This window comes from Aptenodytes patagonicus, chromosome 17 (genome assembly GCF_965638725.1).
Source record: "Aptenodytes patagonicus chromosome 17, bAptPat1.pri.cur, whole genome shotgun sequence".
NCBI lineage: Eukaryota > Metazoa > Chordata > Aves > Sphenisciformes > Spheniscidae > Aptenodytes > Aptenodytes patagonicus.
In genome coordinates, this window is record NC_134965.1 from 8,689,402 (window position 1) to 8,715,669 (window position 26,268).

Genomic DNA, 26,268 nt, shown 5'->3' on the forward strand with positions numbered 1-26,268 from the left:
AGCCTATGTAAGTCATTGTCTAAACAAACCAGTCATCAACAGCTAAGCACTGAAATTTTAAAACTGTACTGACTTATAAAACAAATTCTTGAAGTCGCTAAAGCTCCTGCTGAGAGCCAGTTCTACACTCCCAGTTATTTTTGCATTCCTGAGGTCACTCTCTTCCCTGGCACCTCAGCTTCTTTCACCCAGAAAGTTCTGGGGATATTCTCATTGTTATGTTTAGTCAGCTTTCACAAATGCTACTGCTCAGAATCAGCTGTAGATTCTGGTACCTGTGGTGACTTTTAATGCATGCTCAGCACTGGTGGAAACAGTTTGTAGCATGATACCTTCACACAGTCTATAAAGTATTCCTCATGTTTGTTAATGCTGAGCAGCTGTGCACTCAGCTGAGTATCTGACGGTCCCTAGTGAAAGTTTTCTGTCAGATTTTTTAAGCTCTGATTGGAAAATGTACCTTCCAAATAGCTAGCTACTCAAAGGTTTTTGGCAAAATCTCAGCCATCTCTTGAGGGTCATTAGACTGCACCTCATAAATTGATCTTGAAGCCAATTTATCTCCTACGACATTCTGCCATTTTAATGTTTGCCTGTGGCTGCCTGGGTTCCTGCCTCCAAGTTTGATTTCACCGTTACATTCTTCTAATCAGACAAAAAGTCATTTTTGGTTCAGGAACAACCAAAGAACTTGCAGAAAAAATCCTGGTGAGGTCATCAGAGTTCATCTGAATGAAGGTAAGAGCCTCCCAAAGGCATCTTTAACACAGATTAAATGTCTAATTCTATGACTAAGAAAGTTGGGGGGAGGTTGGACCAGCATCAAACAAATGGAATAAGGAAGAGAGGAGTTAACTTGTCCCAAGTTAGTACTGATTGAAACCTACAAACTGATTAACCCATGTTTCAGACAGTCTTCTATGATATTTTACGTCCTAATTAATGTTATTTCTCTGCAGTGAAACGCAAAAGCTTACAATTCACTGCTGCGTAACTGTCTCCTCACAGGTGGTGGAAATTGAAATTATATAGCCTCTATCCTTGGAGATTTTCAAGACCAGACAGGATAAGACCCTGAGTAACCTGGTCTGACCTCATAGCTGAGCAGGAAGTTGGACTAGGTGACTTCCTGAGGTGCCTTCCAACCTGAATTAGCCTATGATTCTGTAGCAGGTTTCATCATCAACACTCACCTTGGAAATAAATTCATTTTTGTAGCTGTTCTAGGATCAAATATTTTAAGTGCTGGGAAAAAAAATGCTATATTGGGTCTGTAACACAAAGGAAGAAAGTTATTGCTGAAAGTACCCAAATTATGGATGGCCCTTTTTGGCTTCATTACACACCCATTTCCAAGCCTTTCTGGCAATACACTGTTTAGCAGCAGTGAAAGTTTCAAGGTCTTGCTTTGGCTTTTTCCCTTCAAGTTCTCAAAATTATTTTGGCACTATAACATTATGTGCCTTGAACCAAGAACATGGAGGGACGACAGCTGGGCTGGGAGTAGTACTCAGAAAACAGAGAAATTATATCTGTAATTAAATGAGCGACTTCTTAGAATAATAAAATAATCTAACCAAATCTTCAAACGGAAGCCTAAAGTGAAGACTGTGATGTATCCCACTAATTCGCTTCTGTTCTTCCTCCTAAAGTCTCAAATGCCACTGCATGGCAGTGTTACATGCTTTTTCTCCTGGAAATAAGCTTGTACTCTATATGTATTAAACCCTGCTGTCAGTCTCTATGTGCTGATGTACTGCTCATTTGTGCCTGTGGCTTGCAGCTGTTCTGTCTTTACAGGGGTATGATAGTTCATTCTGCTCTCACTGAAAGTAAGCACACTAGAATGTCAGAGCAGCATCCTTGAAGTATTGTTTGTGTTGCTGTAGTTAGTGACTCCTCAGAGTTGTTTTGGTTTTTTTACACTGCATGGAGATTATTCCATCCCCTTTGGTGTAAGGACCCTGAAACAGAAACTCTGACTGAGATAGAGCAGCTCTAGTTGCCTGGACGGGTTCATGTACCCATTTTGAATGAATAGTCCTAAATTAGGATTAGAGGAGAGGAAAGCCAGGAACACTACCACCCCGTCCTTTGAAATAGGTTCCCTGGCTTTAAATACTTAATTTCTTTGTATCTGAGCAACGTAGAGGGTTTTTTTTTTTCTATTTTTTTATTGTTGTTTGCTCATCATATCCTGAAGCTGAGTTAGTGGAGTGTTAAGGCACTCCTTTAACTGTCCTAGCAACACCATCAGCATTTTCCCTCTCCCCTTTATTTAGTGATGGTGGGATGATTAACTGTAAAATAGAGAGCTGTACCTCAGGATGGGTATTGCATTGCTTCTTATAACTTCCCCAATTGTTGTCTGTATCTCCACAGGTGCATAACACAGCTAACACAGCCCTGAATGGATGCATAGCCAGGCCTGTGAGACACTTCAGGACATACCTTCAACTTGCATCTGAAAAAGGGAAGTTTCAATTCGAGAAAGCACCTCCAGTTTTTTATTGCCCTGCAAAAGTCAAGTGTATCGCAAAGTGTGAATGCTGCTCAGGTCCACCTCCTCCCCATGGGCAAGAGCCTATTTCTTTGTTTCAGAAGGCTTCTCTCTTCAGAAGACTCTATGAGGCGGAAAAGTTCCGAATTAGTCTAAAGTCAACTAGGCCGTAAGAAGTAATCACAGAGATTTGGGGAACTGAAATAACTGAGGGCTTTTTTGGAGGGATGGGGGTATTTGCCCTGAAACAGAAATTCAAACAAGCAATTTTAAGCTTAAGGAAAAAATAAAACTGAGTGCGTATGTCCAATTTGTAAAATTTAATGCCCATATACATTATGAGTTCTCCATATAGTATTATATTCATAGATCTATCTGTGTGTGTCTAAATATATGTATGCATACAGATCAGTATGTATACATACACACACAAACTCAAGTGATAGGTTACTGAAATCCAGCAGGAAAACTGAATGGAAACATGAAGTTATTTGGTATCAGCTGCTTTGATGGTTTCAGATTTTTTAATAATTTTGACAAGGCACTCGCCACTGGGTGGCATGTCTGACTTGGTGTGTGTTAGGAAGCAGGGTGGTGCCCAAGGAGCATGTCCTGCTATGACTTTCACAGAGAATGTCCCACATGAGGTTTGTCCTGGCTGTGAGAACGGCAGATGGAGAGATCAGAAGGAAAAGAAATTAATGTATCAAGCCCCTAGTAAATATCCTCTCAGAAAGGAGTCTTTCTCATGCCCTTAACTCAGGTGAAGTATATGATCAGGGAGAACTTGCTGAAGTTCAGCTTTGCAACTGGAAAGACCTGGAGAGAGCTTTACGTGGATGCTAAGGAGAAATGCAGAAGTCACCATCTCTACCAGGAGATCATCAGGATTCATTCCAGGACTGGAATTTCATGTTTTGGCTGTGGGATTCCCGTCCTTTCCTCCTGGATATGAAGACCTAGCAAGGGCCTGGTCTCAGAGCAGGCTGAGCTAGTAGAGAATTCTGCGGGATGTCCTGGCTTTGGCATGGCCTTCACCTTTGTGCCGTGCAACTGGAGTGTATGCATATATGCACACTTGTGTTGCCTTTCTTTTCTGTGCTGGCAGCTGTTGAATGTTGGTTTTTATGTTTAAGAAATATATATTGAAGTGCCAAATAAATGTTTAAGTGTCTGGAATTGTCTGCTGCCTACCCTTGGCCTCTCTTCTGTTCTGTGCATCAGTAGCTGTGTGTCTCTTTGTGTCCCTTGGAGTTCAGGAGGATTCACAACAATAGCAGGAACTGTGTCAAAGACTAGATTGCAGAGTAATTATTTCTGAAAATATGATTCTGTGGTCCTAGGCCACCTGTAATGAAGAGGTAATCGGAGCAGTTTAGAAATTTCACAAACACACGAAGGCTGCTGTTGCCAAAATCTGTACATTAAGCACAGAAAGACTTGCACTTTGGCGGGCTATTGTCCATATATTCCAAACCTAGAAAACAAGGAGACTAACTCTTGCCATTAGAGAAAAACTCACTGCATCTACTTCTCTCACCAATGAATGAATGAAACTAGGCAGTGGTTTTGTGAAAAGGACTCTGCACACTTTAATTCCTTTGTGGCTAAAATGCTCTGCTTCCTTCTGGAGCTGCTCCACCTAAGCCAGCTGCACTTACAGCATTTATCAGTGTAAACCATTCATTCTTGTTTCAAGGCAAGTATACAGCAGTAGATGACATTTTGCTCAAATGCATCCTTTTTGTAGCAGAGCTTGCTTAGTCATCTTGGATGGCCTAAGCTATACTAAGCTAAATATATTCTGTGCACAAGGAGTCATTTTTAGTTTAAATTTATGACTTGTCATTAATCTTTCCAAGTCATGTTTTCCTATACTGTCCTCCTGAATTAGCTTGCTACTGCAAGTTAAGCTGTTAACTGTTCTGCTTCTCTATTAAGAAACCCATATATGTACACATGCATCCCCTTATCATACAGATTTTTCTCTTTAAAAATGGAAGGTACTCACCCAAGTTTCATAAGTCTCCATTGCTTGTTGGCTGGCATGTGTAGTTTTAGTTGAAGCAAATAGGTCTCAGCAGCACTATTCTTCCTACCTTTCATGCCAAGGTTTGCAGCATGAGAGGCCTCAGTTTTCTGATGTGATTGTGTTTAATCTAGGAGGTTGTTTCAGGGTGCATTAGAAGCCTATTATAAATATACAGACTTAAGATTACAGGAAGTATCCTAACAAAATTGGAACCGGTAGTAGCTCCAGCACTTGAATCTTCGTAATTACCCTGTTCAATGACAGAATAATGGCATATGATTTCTCAATGGACTTTTCTGTGGCACAGCATAGGGGCTAGTCTAGTTACTCTCTGACTTTATTTAACATGCTTGCATCCTTTTGCAGTCAAAAGCTAGACTGAGGAGACTAGTCTGTGAGGTTTGAGCTGTTCTCAGAGTTAAATCCTAACCAATGAAGTGATGGCTGCCTGGAGCATACCTCTCACTTGCTTTGTTCTCAAGATTTGCTAGTTGCCCTACAGGCTTTTACTATTCCTTTCTTACTCTGATAGTACTCCACAAACCTTGTGTATACCCTTGTTACCTGGATAACTAGACAGAACTCTTGCATAGAGGCCTATTTAATTATTGGAAGTGCAATGGATTGCATTGAGTGGCTTGGTATCTTGAGGCAGAAATCTATCCTTCCTCCATACTTTAGTAGAAGCAGGACTCCTTTAGCTTTTGTGTTTTCATATAGCTAAAGTGCACATGCTATCTCCTGTTGATTTGTTGTTTAGGCTTTATGAAGCCACAGAGAAAAAGTGAAGGTAGTCAGTAAAACACTGGCTCCCTCAGAGCTCAGTGAATCTTATCCAATCTGCCTTTCCTCCTTATTGGTTTAAATGGAGAATGGAACTGAAATGGCTTTTTCTCTAGCCATCTGCCTCTGCAGGCTGCCCTGGCACACAAGGAGCTTGAATGAATTAGCAAAGAAATAGCCAATGTCTGCTTAAAGACAGCACCTTCTTAAGCTCTGCCAAAAATAGAAACATGAGTCACTCTTATTCTTTTATTCATTGACACCCTTTTTACCCCTTGCATTTTGTAGACTGTGATGCCAAAATGGAAAGAAAGAGACTGACTTCTATTTTTAGCTCAACAGAAGTTGTTCAACCCCATAGGGACTTTCTGGATGGAGTCCTCCAGCCTTCTTATGAAATAATTTCTGGTTTTGTGTTCATGTAGCTCTTGGTGCCCACCGTACCTAAAAGTAGGGAAAAGTGGTGATGCCCCAGCATGCATTTCTTAAGCAGCTATGAGATCAGGAAAGTAACGTATAAATACTCTCTTTTTACGTGACTAGAATTTGTTACCTAATTGCAGCTTTCCTAAGCTAAAGCTAGGTAATTACACTCGAAGTCTACCTGAGAGCTACTGGGTAAGTACAGTGTCAGTGCTAAGCAATGTCAGCCAGAGCTGTAAAATGCGTGACTAGAAGTAACAGTTATACTGTACGATTACAGTTGCTGTTTAACACAGCTGTGGACTTTCCTGTACTAATTCCTGTAAGTCCAGCACCTAATCTTGACTGCAAAATTTCTTTTCAGTGAAGCAACTTAATGATCCTTCCTGTTAAACGATGATCCTTATTTCTATTTTGAGTTTGTCTATCTTCATTCCAGCCATTGAATTTTGGTATTCTTGTGTCTGCTAGGATGAAGCACTTAACAGCTTTATTCCTCATATAACTGTTTATGGATTGTGATTGAGGATTTACTTGTTCAGCAGATGTCCTTGTTGATAAGCTGTAAGAGTTGAGTTTCCAAAGTTTTTCATTATGAAGTATATTTTCTGGTTTAATTTTTATGGCTCTTATTTGAATCCTGTCCAATTACTTATTTTATTTTCAATTATGGCATTTTAACTGGTAACAATTACTCCAGCAGTGGTCGTGCCAATTAAAAACACAGAGTGTAAAATAACATCTTTCTCTTTGGTTACTTTCCTCATTATACACTGAGGACCACAGTAGCCCCTTGGCCCCTGTGCTGTATTGAAAGGCCATCTTCAGGTAATTATCGATGATGACTCACAAGTCTCATCAAACTGCTTTTTTCTATGATAATCCTCCATCCTGTGTGAGGATGGGAAATGATATGATTAACAATGGAATGATATGGTTAACAACGCAGAAAAGTTTGTTAGACTCAATGATTTAATATTTGCCAGGCACTCCAAGAAAAGAACACGAACATTCTAATGAGCGGTCTATGTTCTGGGCATTACAATAAAAGACATGCGTCGTTGGATTTGCCTTACTACATATAAAAACCTTTAATCTCTGCTTGCACTTCCTGTTGCCCCTGACTTTGATCTGGTTTCTGCTTTGCAGGCTGACAGCTGAAGAGGTAGAATCTCTAGAGGCAGATACAACCAACCGCTGGCAAGGAGTCTGCATTAGCAGAGCATCTCCCACACCATCAGAATCTGCAGCCACTGTCAAGTCGCTGATAAAATCATTTGACTTGGGATGCTCAGGTATTTGAACACTGTATTTTGTAGTAAAAAAATTTTCTAGCAGTGAGTGGGTAACTTTTGCCATTTTGTGCAGCTTCTTGCTTCTTAATGGATATTTTCTGTCAGTGCTTGGTACATAAATACTATCTGTGGAATGTCACTACACCAGTGGTTCCTTGTTCTGACGAGAGGGAGATAGTTGGGTTTGCAATGCAAATGTTTCCACGTTTTTTTCCTTGCAGGTAGCACTGGACAAAATATCACGGTTCACAAGGTCCCCAGGAGCCCTCTAAGTGGAATTCCAGTGAGGACAGCCCCAGCAGCTGCTGTTTCCCCCATGCAGGTACAAGGAGCTCTTTCCATCCTTGCAGTTTTAAAATGGGCAGATGCAGTGTTTGCTACAGCATGACATAGCTTCAGTATGCCAACATGCGTATGTTGACAAGTGGAAGGGGAAACTCATCTGTTTATTTGCTGTGAAACATCAAATGCTGTAGTACTAACAAAAAGGATCAAAGTGAGTTTGTCTTTGACTTCAGCTTAGAGGTCTCAGTGGACGGATGTGAACTCTTTGGAATACAATTCTGAACTTTAATCATTGTTGACCAGAAAATAGGTTTCGATTATTGGGAGTGAGTTACAAGAAACATCAAACTAAACTAAGTAGCTGGCATGTGAGTTGAGAGACAAGGGATAAGTAGTTTCTAAGATGTATGCTCCCAGTTATCCAGTAAGTTCATACAGTGCTGAATGAAGAGCTCTTACAGTTTGGTTTTTTTCCTACTGAAGCATAACTGCTCTGGAATGTAGTACTTCTTATGTCACTGCACCAGTTAGTTAACTTTCTGTTAGCAATTTTCAAATCTGTGGTGCAATGTTAGTGGAAATACTGCTTTTGTGAACAATGGAGAAGCAAATGCACTGTGCTTCCTGATTTACACCTGTGCTGAAGGTGGCATACCATCAGACTGCTAACGTTTCTAGGCTAGAGAAGCCATTGTATGTTTTTTGACTGGGTGGTCACTGGACTTACAACAGGATATTCTCCTCTGAATCTGGGTAAAACACAGTTGCGAGGCCAGGTTGTTTAGGTGAGTGTTCTGAAGAATGAGATGACTTTGAAAGACTACTTAACAAATGTGTGAGCACATTTCCTTCAAAGAATCAGCAAAGGAAGTTTAAAGAATGGGATTAAACAAAGGTCTGGGAACCTTCTATTAATGCCTGGCTGAGAGGGTATTAATGCTGAAAACTGGTGCTGGAGCTGCAGAGACAAGAATCCTTCTGACTTACGATTCAGGGTGCTGGGGACAGAGGCAGGGTTAGGAACAGGCATTCTTACTTTGGGTTTGTGACACTAGATTATGTTTGGCAAGAGAAAAAATGGTGCAAATACAAACATGAAATAGTTCAGGAACCAATATATTACCAGCTAAAAATATTGTCCCTTTGTCCTTTTATTTTTCACAACCATTTATCCAGCTCTAGGTACAGCTGATACCTTGTTGAAAGGTTTCTGTATCCCTCCACCTGCTTTGTGATCTTGAGATAGCAGAAACATCTTTTCTTTCTGCTTGCCTATTTAAGCATGATGGCTAGTATTTTTTTTAATTATCTTTTGTATGTTTGTTTGTTTCACAGAGACATTCTGTTTATAATAATGCCAAGCCAGCCAGCAAGGGCGTTGCCAGACACACAGATCTTTCAGACCTTCCTCTTGCAGGTAAGTTGCAGTAAATGTACAACTGTTGCCTCTTTTTACTAGCAAAAGCTTGTCATTAACTGTTGACTTCTGCCTGGGCCGTTTCTCCTCTTCTCATATGGTCAAAGGAAACATGAAAAAGTGTCTTCAGAGTCTTTGTTTTAGAGAGATTATTCATTTTGTCATATTTCCATTCCCATCTTGATCATAGCCTTAGAAAACTAAAAAATAGCTGATTTATTATGGTTTGCCAACACAAACTTGCCTTCTTTATTCCAAAGTATCTATGGCACCTCTCTAATCCATGCTGTGGAACTGGAGAGGATTGGATTTTGTTCAACGTGTATGTATCTGGAACAAGTCCAAAGCGCTGTCTTTTGAGGGTTTATTTGTTTTTAAATTGAGCTTCATTTGAAATACATCAAACATTTCAGATACCAATGTGACTGTTCTAGGAGCAGTCATATTTGGGCTTGAAATAGTTTGTTCTGAGAGTTCTCAAGAGATGCGTTTGTTTTTATTTCACACTTTGCTTTTGTTCTCTTGTCATTTAATATTCTTTTCTACCAGTGTTTGTTTCCAATTGTCTCTAGGGCCCTTTATTTTGATTATCTAGTCCTGAATATAGCTGTTGCACTGGAATCAAAGCTAGTAACAGCAGATTATTGAATTTTTAGGGACAGATGAAATATTGTATTCCTGTAGTGAAACCTCAGTGAAACTGCAGGGAGGGACAAAAAAAATCAGTCATAACTTCTTCATTGGTAGACTGGATTTTCTGCAATAGTTTGCTAGTACAGGAGAGAAATTAGAACCTTTCTTCGTTTTTAGACTCTTCAGATAATCTATTAAGCTTCCCCTTCCATCATTCAAAGTTGAAGAGATACTGGATCTGAAGAGCAAAATAGGTTATAGGGTAGATGGCAGCATAAACAAATGACATCTTGTCTGTGCTACTTGCTTGTCCTGCAGGAGTAAATGCTATGCAAGCAGAAGTTATCAGTGGAACAGACTGAGTTTACTTATTTGTATCAGTTGGTTTCCAGAAAATACCTTGCATGAGAGTATACAATGATCCTAAACAGGACATAAGACCTTTTTAATCTCTACCAGTTTACCGTAATCTGTCAACTGTGTAATATAATGCCAGTCCTTAATAATAAATATCCCACTTCAAGCCATGAATAATTACTGTTATTACCCATAGACAATTATTCTGTGAAAATCTGTTGAAATCAACAGATATTTTATTAGCCATTGTATGGTAAAAACGTATGGTTGCTTATCTAACAAGTTCCTGTATTTACAGCTTCTCATTGTACCTGGGTTTAATTTAGTTCAAATAATCTATAGCAAAGGCTTACTCACTATAAAGTTATAATAGCTCTAGTTCCAATCTAAATAATCCTAGAAGGCAGTTGATCCAAGCCCTGTGCAAACAACATGGAATTAAAAAATATCCCCAAGGAAATTCAGAGTGAAGTAGTCTCCATAATAATAATCTTCTGGCTGATTTCATCTGACCAGTATCACAGCAGGGTTCTGTGATGTCCTTAATATGACCCAAATGTTACATTGTTGGAGAAGAGAATGGATTACTTCGCAGAGAGCGCTGATCTTTGGCTATGATCTTTTCATTTAGAATCAGAGGTTTGCTGGTTCAGTCCTGGAGTTTCTAGCAGCCAGAAATAAGTCAAAGGAAGTGTATTACTCATGCAAGCGAGACTAAAAGTACAAATCTGGATACTGTTAACTTGCACCACTTCAGGCACTACTGTATAATTCAAGCCAGTAACCACAAAGTTTCTTTAAATAGTGCAAATAGATAGTGCTAACAAAATGTGATTTTCCTTAATCATGTTGCATATTTTTCATACGATTATTATCCTGTTGCTCTTTCCAAATGATTCCTAACATGCCCTCATCTCCTCCTCCTTTTCTTTCCAGCTAGATGCTTCTGATAGCCTTTATTCCTATCTGAGATCCTTCCTTCTCCTTCCTTTTTCTGTACCATGTGTAAATGCATCCTGAATAATTGGCATAGCACTTCCTAATTGGACCATGCCATTGACCAGTCCGATTATGTTAATGACAGTTTAACAGTGCTTTTTTTTTCTCTGCTATCCTTATAAACTAGTGAGAAACCTACATGCCTCTTTATAATGTTCAGTTTTTGTTTCTTGATACGCCTTTTGCCGTAGATCTGTTTCTCTAAGCAGAATATTCTTAAGTTTAAAATGGTCCCAAGAATCATTCATTGGATGCCTGTCTGGTGTGACTATTTAAATTTGAGGCAATTCCTGTAAATCCAACCTAATGAGGAGCTAGAAGAATCATATACATTTGGAATATATAGTGGAAAACCAACAAAAAGATTTTTAAAAAGTATGCTGCGTGCTATTTCTTGTTTGTTACGGATTCATGGTGCACGCAAAGAAGGAACAGGTGAGTGGAAGGAAGGATGACCCTGACTGAGCAAGGCGTATGCAATCCAATGCAACAAGGCTCTGCCAACCGCCAAGCTGCTGGAAGGAAGACAGTCTCCTGGGACTGGATTCTGTCCTTTTCCATCTGGACTTCTTAACAGATAGGAACTTAGCAGCCATTTATGCTGTGGCAAGAAGGTGCAGAAATGCCTATAGCTCTCAGCCGCTACAAATGCTGATTTAGTCTTGCGAAATTCAGGAGCCAAAGCAAGGGCAGCTGCACGCCTGTTGGAAGGATGTGTTTATCTGGCAACTGCTGATACACACACCCCAGTTACTGCTGAAAAGAAATTTAGGGCTGATTCAGTGATACTAGCCTTTGCTGAAGCTGAGATAAGAAGGAATTCACACCTCTAGGTGATACGGCATTAATTGATAATTAACATACAGAGGTAACTGAAAAGGAGGAGAAAAAGTTGTGTTCCACATTCAATTAATTTCTGATAACAGCTCATAATGTGCTGGCCATAGATCCTGGCTTGTTGACAGTTTGTCTACGGAAAAGAAGCAGCCACCTTTCCCTGTGTTATACATCCTCTACCTCATGATTGATATGCATGGGGAGATAATTTGATTTCTATGATCTCTTTGGCTTCTCTTCAAAAACCTGTCAACATTGGATTCTATGGCTACTAATTTTATTTATTTTATTTATTGACATATATACGTATAAATATATATAATATATTATATGAAAATACATAATATGTGTAATAAAAATATAGATGCATCTGCTATGAATATATTGAGACTTCCCAAAGTTCTGTCAGATAGGATGCCAAGCATCATGTGATAAGTGCCTCTTACTGCTGCCTTGAGCTGGATTGTATTCAGGAGACAAGAGGCTTTCTTGTTACAAGTCTGGTAATGGCAGAAAAGAAATTATTGTACTAGGGCTGGTCAGTCATCTGGTGAAGATATCTGGCGATCGGCTTTTGAACCTTTAAGACTGTAGATTTTGGTATTTCCCCTCATTCACCTGAGGCCTCTACCCCCCAGCAAGAGTATCAATCACAGGAAACCAGGCAGTCTGTACTGTTGAAATCATCAAAGCCATTCCTTGTTATGATCACCTCTAATCTGCTCAAGGTTTCCTAGCCCCATGTGTGTTTAATGAACAAATGAGTACATTTGTTTAGAATCAAAACAACAGACTACATATTGTGTGCTGGGTGGCAGGACAGTGATTAATCAAATTCCTCAGACTGCAAACTGACGGGTTGTTTTTTTTTTTTAATTCCCACAGACCTTCTGAAGGGGAGAAATGAAGAGCTGAAACCAGACCATTACCTCCGTAAAAGCCCCTCCCTAGAATCCCTGAGCAAACCCCCTATGGCCTTCAGCAGCAGAATGCTTACCTCTACCCCCAGCAGCTTGAAACCCCAAAGCAAACTCAGGTACCAACTCAGTCTCCTGGGAAAAATGGCACACTGGAAAGATTGACAACGTTACCTGGCACCAAGATGAATGTTTTAATCTGGCAGACCCCTGTCTCCAGTGGAAACTCTGCTGGCTCGTCTGTCTGGTTCAGAATTACCAGGCTGTGTCAGATCTAAATATCAAAATTCAGATTATAATTATTATATTAGATGAGCAATCATGACAAAATGAGGATAGCAAGCTTTCAGGAGCCACTAAGTTGTATACAAGAATTCCATCATGTGTACGAATGGTCAACTCTCATTATCTTACTGTAGTTTTGCATGCATAGTTAAAAACTAAAAGCTTTGAGGTCTAAGGGAAAGCTGGACACATAATTTTCTTCTGTCTTGAGAAAAAACATATATATTTTCCTCTGTTCTCCACCATTATTTCCAACAGTAGAAGCTGTAGGATGGAGACAATGTGGGTGCTTTGATTGTTGCCCTTTAACTGTCCTCGAGGCCTTGACTGCAATACAGCTTCCAGATTTTTTCATTTTATTCAAGAACTCATTCTGTAGCAGCTCAATTGGATGTGAATTTGCTGTTACAGATTCTTTAGTTTCTTTCAATTCTGCACCCTAAATCCTAGTTTTCAATATGTAAAGCAAAGAGATTACTTGAAAATTTTGTAAGTAAAGCTGATGAAAATACTAGCAGAAATGCTGTGTTAACACATGCCATCGAATATCCGTAGGCTGCTGTTTTTTCAGCTCTTTGTATGCAGTGACACCAACTAAATTTGTCTCATTTAAAGGCAAATATAGAATGCAAGCTCTGAAAACTATTGCAGTTTGGTTTACATTTGGGTTCTCTGCTGCCATTTTGCTTTGTCATACGGATATTATTTACACACTGGTAAAAAAAATAAAAGACTTCAAGCATATTTATCTTCTTCTCCCTTATGATTCCCTGGATTAGTGTGGAGAGAAAGGACCCGCTGGCAGCCCTGGCTCGGGAGTATGGTGGTTCGAAGAGGAATGCTCTGTTGAAATGGTGCCAAAAGAAGACCGAAGGTTACCAGGTAAGGGAATAGGTACATTTTTACTTTTCTCTGGAGAGTAATTAATCACTTTCCTATAGGTGTGTAGTAAGCAATGTCGCTTCAAAGAAATATGTGTATTTCAGTCTGATTTTTACATGCTTACTTCTACTGGGTGTTTCCATCCTCTTTCTTCAGATTTCTTTAACGCTGCAGTCCCCAATATTACATTGTCATAAGTAATTCTTATACAAAACCCCAAATATTTACTGCATCAAAGGTCACTGATGGTGAGAAACAGAGTGTATATGTGCAGCAGCTTCAATTTGGCATCAACTTTTGAAATTACATTCTAATATTTTTTTCTATAGGCTTCTGTAGGCAATGTGCTATTGTGAGAGTTTTTTCATTGGTCATTTCTGTAAAACCAAAGAAATATTTCTTTGTGTGGCCTTGACCAAATGAAGTTTGCAGCTTGGGGCCCCGCTCTTTCTAATCTGCTGCAGTTTAACGGGATTTTACAAAGCAAGTTTTGACTGCTTGAGAATGTCTCATTTGTTTGCAGAGTGACTTTCACTGTTAAACAGGCATAATGATTTGTCCAGTTCTTGCACGGCCATTGCTGTGCTTCTCAAGCTCTGGCTAGTGTTTGTATGCAGCTGAGTTAGGCCTTTGGTTCTGTTTGTAACTGAGCTGTAGAAGGCAATTATAGACAGCAGTTCATCCTGTGGTATATGCTGGGTGTGCAGGATAGTCTTGGTTTGATATAATGTTGAGATTTTTCTTTCTTAAGAATAATATTGTTTGTTACTTAGAGCAGAAGACAAAAGCAGTTATCACCACATGGTATGCACCCTGGAGCAAGTCTTTAATAAAAGCCGAGTCCATCTTTTAAAGTAAATAATAAAATATTTTTTTTCTTCACAACCAGCTCTTTATGAAGCATTAGCTGCAGGGTGCAGGAGTTTGGAAGAAAAGACAGTAGCTTTCCCTTTAAGTAAACTGATCTATAAAAGTTTGAGTCATTTCTTAGCACTGGCACATTCATCTGGCTTGCACCAATTTCACAGGACAGGTATCAGAGAAAGCTCTTGACTTCAGACACACCTTAGAAAGAGTAAAGCCAGGGTTAGTGTTTAGCCTCCAGTTCTGTGATACTGCCTAGAATGCTACAGTGCTGTCCCCTGAAATTGTATACTCTATGCTGTGTTGATTTATTTTATATCTCATCTACTAAAATTCTCCTGGTCTTGGATTTGAAGGTGTGGGGGAACATTCCCATCCAGTCCTCAGAAAATGATTCATGAAATACAACTTTTCCAAGTCTTAACTTCTGTTAAGCCAGCAAACCCATCTCTTGAGTAACACTTTCTCCCAACAGTGTTGCCCTTTTTTGTTTCAAATGGCGCATATGGTGAGCTTCCTCCGCTTCTCTTAAAACAGTCTAACTCTGAGTTGACTGTTAGAAGTGTTCTCTGAGAGTCAGCCTGTAGTTTTCTTTCTCTGATTACACCCAAGTTGGACTAAATGTATTGCTTTTAGAAATTATTATGTGGCTTTGCAAATATAGAGGCCTGTCCTGATTCTGTAGGTACCAGACTGGCACCAAGAGTGACAAGTATTCCCTCTGTGATAAAATAGAAAAGGACTTTTGTTTTTCTGTGCTGAACGCAAGTAGTGGAGCTTAACTGTGTATCAGATAGCAGGCCACCCAGGAGGTATGCAAGGCAATCTGGGTCTATTTGTTTTTCCTTTTAGTATTGGTCTCTGGAGGAAAGTATGTCCATGCTTCAGAGGACAGTGGAAGTCTTTGCTTTATGTATGGCTGCTGGAGTGTTGTTGCTACGTGACTGTCCAGATGATGTTTCAGAAAAAGCTTTGTTGTTTTGGTTCCTGCTCTGGTGAGGCTCTTGTTCTGTTCATGGCTGTCCTCTGTCGTTACTCTTTCTAAAGCAGCAGGATGAGTTTTGAGCCGTTTTTGAGAACAAGCAGGTAAAGCACTGACAAACACTGTGTAATCCAGGAGAGTTGGAGAAGTTCAGACTGTGATGTGGTGACGGGCCTTATTATCCAGAGTGTAAGATCTCAGGGCAGAAATTAAAGTCAGATGAACCAAGGGACAAACACGGTATTGATTTGTGGTGAGAGTCTTGCCTCTCTATCTTCACTGCTTCATGTAGAGGCATTATCTCTTGGACATTCTTCCTTAGATTCTCATTCCCATTGCGCTCTTTGCAGTGCATTCACTAACTCTTCTTGAACTTGCTTTTCCCAGACCCTTGCACTCTTACGATAAGGCTGATATTAAGCTCCACAGGGAGTTTTTATCATTCTTGAGTACAAAGAACTGGAGTGGAGTAAAGAACGTCATCCTCCTTCCTGCCTTAGCCACTGCAATGATGGGAATGAGGTAATGAACTCCACTGAGCAGAACCCTGATGACGCGCATGACTACTTTTCCGTAGATAATACCCCGTCTATGAGGCATCATCAGTGCAAATCCCAGTATAATCTGTCATGTTCTTTCTAACATGAAGCCCAGAACCGCATATAACTTTGGATGCAAACTGTTTTCAGCTTCATGACACAGTGGAATGAGACAATAAAAGACTTGCTGCTTGGCTGCCTGACTTCTTTTTTCGGTGGCAAAATGTACTGCCTTTGAGATCTAGTAATAGTTCCTGATCTGAGCTGGTGAGGAAGAGGGAGATTCCTTTCTGTTTAAATTATGAAGATACCAGATTTCATTAAACAGCAAAAATTAGCAAAATGGATTAGAATAACTGATACTCTCAGTAGCAGCTACTACCCATGTCCCAGATTCCCTGAGGAAAGCTGGATTAGTGACCTAGGAAGGTATCTGGGGATAAGACCTAGGGACCAGCACACCAGGCTCCACTTTTTAAATGCTTTAATCCGTATAAGGCTTATACTATAGATAGAAATTTACATCCTGCTCCGGGCATATATCCTTGCATTGACTACAGTGGGAACATTCCCTGGCTTTGAACTTCAGTGTGTTCCCCAGGAGGCAATCTCATAAAACAAGAGAGGGACACTGGAGGGAGTTGAGAGAAGTGCAGCACAATTAGTAGTGGCCTGGAGGGTTTTGTTTGTTTTTTAAAAAAAGAAATTGCATGAGTTTACAGTAACTGAGGGGAGACATGAAAGCATCTATGTTTCTCTAATCTGCTATATCATTTCTAAGATTCCTATTTAAACAGTGATTTGATATCGAAAAGATATGAACGCTAAGGAGAAAGAGTAATTGTTTAGAACATGAAAACAGAATCACTAGAATGAAAATAAAGTGGAAGTTCAGTTTAATGACTAGGAGAAATGAGTATGAAAGTGGGATTGCATAAACTGTGGTATGATCGATCATCTAGGCATTGAAATATGACAACTGAAATCATATGAATGTTATCTAGCATTTTGGCCATCGATTTTGAATAACTATGCAGGGGAGGTGCTAAAAAAATCTCAGCAGTAAAAAGAATTGTAGTGAAATAAGACTTTGGGCTCAGTGGCTTTGTGCAAAAATTCCTTGAGGAAAATCTCCAGCTTAAAAAAAAAAACAACCTTAATCTAATGTATGGTTCCCTATAAGAATTGTGCACTGGCACATGATCTCTTTTGCCAGACATGCATAGAGTGTTCCTTCTGCCTCTCTGAATTTGTTGACATCATGGTGGATAATGTAGGGTGATGAGATGACCAGACTTGAGAACTGCTTTTGTGGCTCTGGAACTCAATTACCATAAGCCCTTTAAACCACAAAGCCTGCTTGAGTAAGTTATTTATGTTAAAATAGCTTTTTCTCTGTTGTCTTGTGGGTTTTTTTCATCTATTTAAAAAGATTATACATCATAGCAACAGTGTGAAGTAGAAATTGGGTGCCTCTTTTCTAATAGGCTCTGTTCCCATGAGTCGTAACTCCTGGAAGCTGCTGAGAGTCATTCTTGTTGCATTATCACCTTCCGTAATCGTATCATTAGTGACTGTGCTGTTATTTAAGTGCCCTGGTTCTGTTTGCTCTCTGTGGACACCATTTGTCAAGGGGCCAAACCTGTCTAGATTAAGTCTATTAATATCCACAGATGTATTGTGAAAACACGGAACATCAAGAGGATTATTTTTTCTGCCATATATACCCTCTCCAGAGAGGAGAGGGAATTGCTACCATGTTAATGGATATGGTTTGCTTAAAAGAACTGTTCTCATGTTTTTTCCAACCATTACACATCCATCCTATGGCACAGAGGAAAAGAGAATTTGAGACCAACTCTTTTCTCCCATGCACAATCATGTTTTTCTTTTTATCAAAGTTTATATTTGGTTTAACAGGACCCATTTGGGATCCACTTGTTGAAGAACCGCCATCTTTTATAGTAAAGCTATCTGTGCGGTTGTCTTAAGTAGAGGAATGCTAAATAGGAGGAGACAAGGACTGTTCTAGAACTGACAAAGGGAAATGGCAGCTATACCTCTGAAGACTTTTATATTTCATGTTCCCTATCTATGCATTCAAGCCATTTCATTATATCATCTCCCTGACTATGACAGTGTCAGTACACCAGCTTATGGGTAAAGGCAGCGGGCATCTTTAGGAGAAGAGGCAGTGCTCCCTATTAGCACTGACACCAATATGAGATGGCTGATAAATTGGTATTGGTCTTACTGGTATTTGTGGGACCAGCCTCAGATCTGATTTCATACCATCTGGAGCAATCTCAACAGCGTGTGGACAAACTACTAACCAGAGCAATCTTTACGTAGCTTTCATGTTGTACAAGTAGTTCCTGGAGGAAAGAATTCCTTTTAATTATTCTGCATAAAATACGCTAGCAACTATGAGCAAAGCTAGAAGAAAATTATTTATTTGTTTCCATGCCTTATTCGGAGTTATTTGACTTTGCAGTAGATCCCAGGAACACTGTGCAGCTTTAGAAAGTATGCTTAGGAATATGTAGGAACTATTTTTAGGGTGATACTCTGACATTGTATTGTTTAGTCTAAATTAGCAAAATACAAATATCTGTATGCCCAACTATTCTGAATATTTGCCTCAAAAGTTGTGAATTGGTTTTCTGAAGCTTTCTTTTCTTAAAACACAGATAGTTTTAGGGCTTTGGTGAAATATCCTGATGGAGACTGCAGCCTGCATAGTTTCCAGAAATATAGATTGGCATTAAGAGGAGCCTAAATACTTCAACCTTTGTCTTTGCTATATATATATATTAATAAAAGTGCCTTTCCTGTATAGTGCCTCAGCTATTCAAAAGGAAGAAAAAACCCTACCCTGAAGTATTGCCACTATGTATGACTATTCCAGCCTTGAGAGACAGAAATTGGAAACAAATTACTTCTGAACATAACCTAAAAGTCATTAAATGTAATTCTGAATGCTTTTACTACTAGAAGCATAAAGCTGGTATATCAGACTATCTAAAAGTTGGTGTCTCTGCATAGTACTACGTTCTTCATGTAGCAAAGATGCAAAAGCTTAGGGAGAAAAATAGAGGTTGTTGCACTATTTGCTGTTTGTCAAGTAATTATAGCAAGAGACGGGTTGACTAGTGGTTTGGCAGTGGATGTAATATAAAGCTTTTTACCCTTTTGTATTCAGTTTAAACTCAGACTAATACTAGCTTTTTGTTTATGAACTTGGCTTTCTTTTTCTCACAGGAATTTGCATTCGTTTTCTTTTTGTACTAGACAGTATTTCCTCCACATCCTCTTTGTTCTCAAGCCCTATTCCATGATATTATCCCCTGCTTTTTCTCATATTTTTTTGACTCGTTTGCTGGCTGGCTGAGATCCAGCACAGATTGTGTGGCCCAAAGATGTACAAATGCAGATAGGCTGACGAGGACATAACGTATTTCCTTTGGTCAAGTGGTCATGGGGCCAACGCGTTCTCATTAGGGAGGTGGGCTCTGCTGCTAGGACAGCCAGCCAGGATGACTATTTTTTGACTGCTGATGCATCAAGAAGGCATATTCCTGGGGCTGCACGCTGTGGGGACTTTATAGGAATCCAAAAGCTCCTTCATGGCCAGTTGTACATTAACGTGTCCGTGTTTGATGGTTTCTTCCTTATTCTGGAAAGTAAGGATTATATTTAGAAACAAGAAGTCTGTTATTTCTTTGTACGTCATTAGTGTGGGTAGTTGACATTATGTTTCTGCTTAAGCAACTACTGTCTCAATCTTTAAGTCTCGACTGAACGTTTTGCCTCACTTACACTTCCGTTACGCACCGTCTTGGACCACAGGGAGTGAACAGAGACTATACTGCAAACGCTACCACAGTCCTCAGGGTTGGTGCTCAGGCTGGCAGTTCTAGTAAAGAATCAAATAGCTGAATGGGACAAAAACCAGGATCAACCCTCTGAACCTGGGCAGAATATATAATTCCTGGGACTTGGCTCGTAGAACAGTCGGTCAAACACTTCCTTTGACACTAACATAATGGAGCTTAGTTTTAAAGCCTTGAGAATCCCAGCACAGCTGTGCACTGTTCTAAAGAAATACAGAGAAGAACCCAGTTGTTTCTGCGTCACAAGATGTGCGCTTGGGTATGGGAGTGATTCTCTTACCCTTTTCTACATTACTTTTTGTGTTTGTGTCAACAAGTAGCATAAAACTGTTTCAGTATGTTTCCAAATTGTATCAATCTCTCTCTCTTATATCAACATTAACCAGGTTTCTATCTAAATATTTAACTAGTCATGAGAACTACCTAAGCGGTGGCACTCCATAATTCATCAGTAACACCGAGGAGTGGATGTACAGGTTTTCTGGCCACCTTTCCAAGTGAGACCTTTTAAGCAGCAAGGATAGGAGGTAAATCCCATCTGCTGTTAGGCACAGTTAATGTGCAGTCTGGAAAGGCTGGACTCCCACAGTGCTGTGATCTTGCGTGCTGAAGATCAACAGCAAAACAAATAACTCCCAGTTTGTGTGATGTGGGTGAAGAAAAACACTGAACAAAACCCCTCCAGGTTTAAACGGCAGCCATCCATTCATTCTAAGCAGCATTCATGGCAGAGTCTCTTCTGGGGAGGACTGTAAAGATTTCTCTTCTGCCACACCAACCTGTGTGCCTGAGATTAGAGGCTGATGGCCAGAGCCTGCTGAGCAAGCAGGAAAAAGCTGTCTGTCTTAATATTTACCAATACCATTAATGCAACAAAGTTCTTCTCTGGTGAACAATGACGCTTACCCTGAAGTGCCATATGCTAGCATCTCTCTTCTGTTATGGGAGGGTGCACATGCTTACAAAGAGCTCTGCGTCTACAGTACTTGTAGCATTCTGACATTTAGAAGTAGAGTGTATGTGCAATGGGTTTTTCCCAGGAAGTTGTTAGTATATTCTGTGAGTTTCCGAGGAATGGGTGAAATTTCTGGCGCTCTCTGTGTTTCTCTGATTTTTGCCAAAGAGGAGGATGTTGACTTCAGAGAGACTTTTCCTATCTATCAAAAGTTGAAGGGAGTCTTGGTGATAGCTATTGAGATAGGAGGGATTATCCTGTGTTTAAATAAAAATTGACAATAAGTTGGTCAGGAATTTTGCTCCCAAGTCTGCTTTGGACCATCTTTGTGACCTTGGCAGTCTTGTATAATACCATTGCCTTGATTTCCCTAGCTGTTAAAATATAGATTATCATATCATACATCATTGGATGATGATGAGTTTCAGTAATATTTGGAAGAATGCTCTGATAAAAAGGGCAATCTTGAGAGTTTTTAATTAATGAAAATAAAATAAATAATAAAAAATTAACTAATAAAAAATTAATTAATGAAATTAAAATTTCAAGATATTCCAAATTTTTTTCCAGAATAAATGTTTTCTTTTTCTAAATAAGACCACTTATAGCTGAATGTGTACATGCAGTTTCTCTGTATGTCCCACCTGGACCCAGGGTTGGGTCTGGAAAATAAATGCAGCAGCCAAATCATGGCATGTTGGGAATAATCAGGTTGATTACCAATGTGCAAGCCCCCTTCACAGTGATGCCAATGCATAAACGTGCTTCTCCAGTGTAGCCAAATAACTTGGGCCAAGTTCTACCTTTTTTCACATAAGGGGCTTTATCCTGTAAACAAATACAAGTCTCTTGATTGGAGGGATAAAATAAACGCCCATGCAGCTCTCTCATGCCTAACTTTCTATCCTGCTGGGTAATTTTAAAAATAGCATTTACATTCTATCCATCCCAAAGTCCAAGACTCTTTCCTTGTGTTGCCTGGATGCAATGACAATCAGTGAAAACACTGAATTGATTGGTCACCAGCTGGAACAGCTCCAAACCATGAATTTAACTGGGAGAGAGCTGAGCCCTGCTGCCTGTTCCATGAATATCCTTTGCTGTTGGGACCTCTCCCCACCTTGTTTCCATCCTTTACTGTGAGCCTGCTGCAGTCTGCAGCCTACCCCTCTGCCCAGGAATTCCAGGACGTGGCTAATCTCTGAACTCTCAATACAGATTATTAGAAATAGCTGCGGGAGCAGTCAGTGTGGTCATTAGCAATTCTGCACCAGGGCTGCAGGCAGGAAGTAGCTGTGCTGCTGTCTGGGACACAGAGGGGAGCTAGTTCCTCCCCCTCTCTCCCTCCCTCCTTCCTCAGAGTATCTGTGTGGTCCTTGGAGCTGTGCTGCTGCATCTTCACTCTTGCAGCCTTGGGAATGAAGGAACACAGCCCAGTCTGTTTCTTCTCTGTGGCATTCAGCAGTGGTGTCATTTATACGAGTCGGTGAGAAAACTGATGGAAGTGTTAGTTGTGTAGCAAGCAGGGAGTTGGCTTTCAGCAGGTGAGCATAACAAGTATAATTTATACTAAAGAGCAGAAAAGAGATGCATAGCGAAAATAAGAACTCATCAATATCTTGTTTTGCCCGCTCACTGAATGTGACAGTGGTGTAAATTACAGAAGTACCAGTCACACTTGATATATTTCTTTTGTCACCATTACCTCATCTCTGAAATGGCCCAGAGATGTCCATAACATTGCTTCTGCTTATACCAGCTCTCATTTGGTCCTGTATGTTTGTGTAATAAAAAGCCAGCTCCCTGTGAACTCAGCATTATACATTCTCTCTCTCTCGCCCCCGTTCAAGTGGAAGCTGGTGTGCAAAGTGATAAATTAAGACCCAAAATGAGGAATATGTACAAACTCCTGTTACTTTACTAGCCTTTAGTGAGACCTTTGAAGTAGGTGACTTTTAGTAATGAGAATGTTGTCATGGGGTAATTTGCATTTGAAACAACTCATTATTTGCTAGGAAAGGTTCAAATACATTCACTGTGTGTTATGTGCACTGCGCCAGCAACTCCTCTCAACCCTTGTTCACCAGAATTTGTTTTCATTTTTAAAAGTCAGTCTTTATGTATTCAAATGCAAAAAAACCTAAAAGTGTGAAGAAAGTATAGTGAAATGTTTGCCAGTCCACACAGTGCTGGGAGCCATAGATCTGATGGGCATGAATGGATGCTATTTGGCTCATTAGGGAGGTTACTCATATGTACAGTTAGTGATGATTTAAGTGTCAGTAGTAACTGTTTTTCACCTTGCAAGCAGAGGAAATGGGAGGTCACATAACTACTTTGTTGTGTATTACCTTAAATATCTCCCATTTGGTACTACTTTCATTTTTTTTATTCTTATGAAAACTTTAGCTATAGCAGCACCACATCTCTTTTGTAATCAAAATACCAGAACTAAGCTGCCTTGTAGAGGTCATGGACCTCCTCAATACTTCATGAAGAAAGAGCTGAGCTTGAAGAGTGCACAAATAATTTTAGAATGGCTTTACAATTTACTCTGAATGACGTCTCTGAGACAACTCCTGTCTCAGAGAACTTCAGAGAGCATCATGCGACCTATTCTTACCAGTCTGACTCAGCTAGGGAAGTTAATGAAGAAAATTGGACATGCCTGACTTTTTGGTATCTTCTCAGATCTCTGGCTTTTGAGAGACTAAAATAGTTGGGAGCTGAAAAATCTTTGTGTAGGATGCATGACAATAAGCTTGTTAAATTTCCTCTTTTTAAATGTCCGTGTGACTACTGTGGTCAACTGATGTTTGATGCTTTTGCAAAAAAATATAGTCATAAGCTCTCTTTCTAATGTCTTGTCTATGCTAAGAAGGCTCATTAAATCACACTTACTGAAGCAAATGATAAATGGTAAACCCAAGGCAACACCTGTGGCAGCAGTGGAGCAAGGAGCAAACAGAACCTAGGAATGTGATGGGAAATGGGGTTTCTTTATAAAAAGGAATGTAGTAAATGGGATAACCTTTAAAGAGCTGGCACCGGTTCCTTATCATTTCACTGTGCTGTAATTACATAATTTAACAGCGTTTTCACATAGCATTTTATGTTATCTGAGCTATGTTGTTTCATACACGTGTAATCAGCAGTAAGATGCGTGACTTACTGACATGGCTGGTAGAAGCATTAGAAATACAGATGATGGGGATAGAAACACAAAGTTTCAAAGAAAGGTTAAAACAGTTCTTATGGAGACTGCAGCTGCCTGAACCATTTGAACTAGGGATATTAATACAGCCTGGAGGATAGAAGGTCATTTGGCTTCCTTCCCAATCTTGGCTAGCCACTTAATCTCTATACAATAAACAGTATTGCTGTTCCACAAGTTATTCTGGATTTTTTATTTTTTTTTTAATCAAGAGGCATTACTATTGTGTATTCCATTTAAGAGAGAAAGATTTGTAAGATAATTCAGAAAGGTTCCTGGTAGTAGATTGACTAAATGTGATATGCAAATCACTTTAGACTTGCAGCTACCCATTGAAAATAGCTGTGTGCAATTGTCCAAGTCATCTGGGTGCACCCTGTAATTACAGAAGAATCCAGGCAGTCTTTAATTTTAGGCATTCATGCCTTTCATCCGTGTTAACTGGACCTGACCACACTTCTAATTCACCCATATTTCCAGTAGATTGCCCAGATGTTTCATATCTTTGCTGGAGCATTTTAGATGAACTGGAGCGTTTTGTTTGCTCAGAAGGTTAGGTCATGCTAAAAGGAGCCCTTCTTCACTTGTATTGCTTCCTAGGAAGTATTTAGAACTTGCCTATCCAGAGCTTGAAGGTCATATACTTCCTTTGATAGAACCTCTTTGGCTGAAGCCCACTAACATGTCCCCAGTCAATTAGGGTGTAATAAATCCAAATTAGATTTGCAGTTTCATGCAGCTATTGTTAAAGGTTGGTGTAGGTAATCTTCGGAAGTTGCTTTTCAAGGTACCTTGATCAGATTTTACATTAGAAAGGTCAAGGTTCAAATTTGCAGAGATGTGGCTCATGAAAAGGAGGTTCCTGTTCGGACATCTGTGTCTGAATATAACCATGTGAAAACACTGAGCTGTAAGACTTTTGGTCTGAGGAGGAGATGTGGGTCTCTGGTAGGCAGGAAGGATTGCAGAAAGCTGAGCCAGTTAAGGGGGAGCTGCTATTAAAAACAAGGCAATTCCCTTTGGTTCATTCAATATATTTATTTTAACTAGTTCTGTCTTCAGTATTTATGTTTATATTCTGTATGGGCTGAACCTCAATAATTAGCCACTCTGGCATGTTCCTGGTGTGCCGTTCTGTACCAATGACTTCTAAGAGGCAGAAGGGCACGTTGTATGCTGAGGGGGGAGGCTGGGAAGAATGATGCTAAGGTCATATTTATTGCAGATTTTCTTCCACGGAGTTCCAGACTAGCTTCAAGCTGATTCATGTCTTATAATTTATAATTCTGGGTCTTACAGAGAAAATTATGACTCAGAGAGCCATCGCTGTGGGCACAGTAACATCTGCATAGTGGGACTATCTTCTGTCAGTATTTTAACATACTCAGGCTGTAATGAAGAGTGTATGATGTCATTGTTGCTTTTTACTGAAGACTTGGAGTCAAAGATCTAGTGAAATCTAGTGGGGTGGTTGTTTTTTCCTCAGATAAACAAGAAATTGTTTTTAGTGAGAACAGAGCACGCAGATTTCCCTGTGTGTCTTTACTGTGGCTCTCATAGCTCTCTGTTATCTGCAAGCAAAGGTCCTGTTCCTGGGGTGGGGGGCTGAGGTTAATGACTTGCAGGTGTTTAGCGTCTTTTAGACTTGACCTGCCACTAATATCATAGATAATACATTTGCTCTCTAAATAACATTGCCTGGATTTTTTTTTTTTTACTTTGCTTAATGTCAGGTACTTTAATATTCATAGAAATGAACCATACTGGGTACTTCGGTACTTTCAGATAACTGCACTCCCTGGTGTGCTTCCAGATCCCAGTCTCTTAATATTCCCAGTTCATATATAGTAGTTCACTCATGAGCTTTCGTTTGAAGTGAATGAACTATTTTCACTGACAAGAAGCCTAGGAACTACACTGGAAATGGTTTAGTCTGGACACCTCTGTGCTCTACACAGTACTCTACCACTATCCCAGCAAACTTTGTACCCTCACATCTTTCCATGCTCCTTTTTGCCACTCCACACAGGGTGTGTAAAGATGGTTATGTCATCATGCTATAAAAACACCCCTTTTCTGGCCTGACTTTTGTGTTCTTTCAAGATTTTCAACTACACCACCCCCACTTCCCCAATCATTTTCTTAGCAGCACCATGGAAGACCCAGGTCAAGTGCT

At 39.8% G+C, this 26,268-nt stretch overlaps 1 protein-coding gene across 5 annotated transcripts in view; it reads left to right on the plus strand.

Moving 5' to 3' along the window:
- SPECC1 (sperm antigen with calponin homology and coiled-coil domains 1) overlaps window positions 1-26,268 on the plus strand; it is a 102,925-nt gene that overhangs the window by 65,494 nt on the left and 11,163 nt on the right. For 4 of the 5 annotated variants that reach the window (XR_012996719.1, XM_076354946.1, XM_076354945.1 and 1 more), the window contains 5 exons: window positions 6,888-7,033; window positions 7,255-7,355; window positions 8,654-8,735; window positions 12,447-12,597; window positions 13,543-13,645. Coding sequence is in view for 4 of the 5 variants with exons in the window: in XM_076354946.1 (XP_076211061.1) it covers window positions 6,888-7,033; window positions 7,255-7,355; window positions 8,654-8,735; window positions 12,447-12,597; window positions 13,543-13,645 (583 nt within the window). In the remaining variant the exon portion in view is untranslated. Of the gene's footprint in view, window positions 1-2,382; window positions 3,680-6,887; window positions 7,034-7,254; window positions 7,356-8,653; window positions 8,736-12,446; window positions 12,598-13,542; window positions 13,646-26,268 lie in introns of those variants that run through there. The other variant, XM_076354948.1, reaches the window with a different exon arrangement.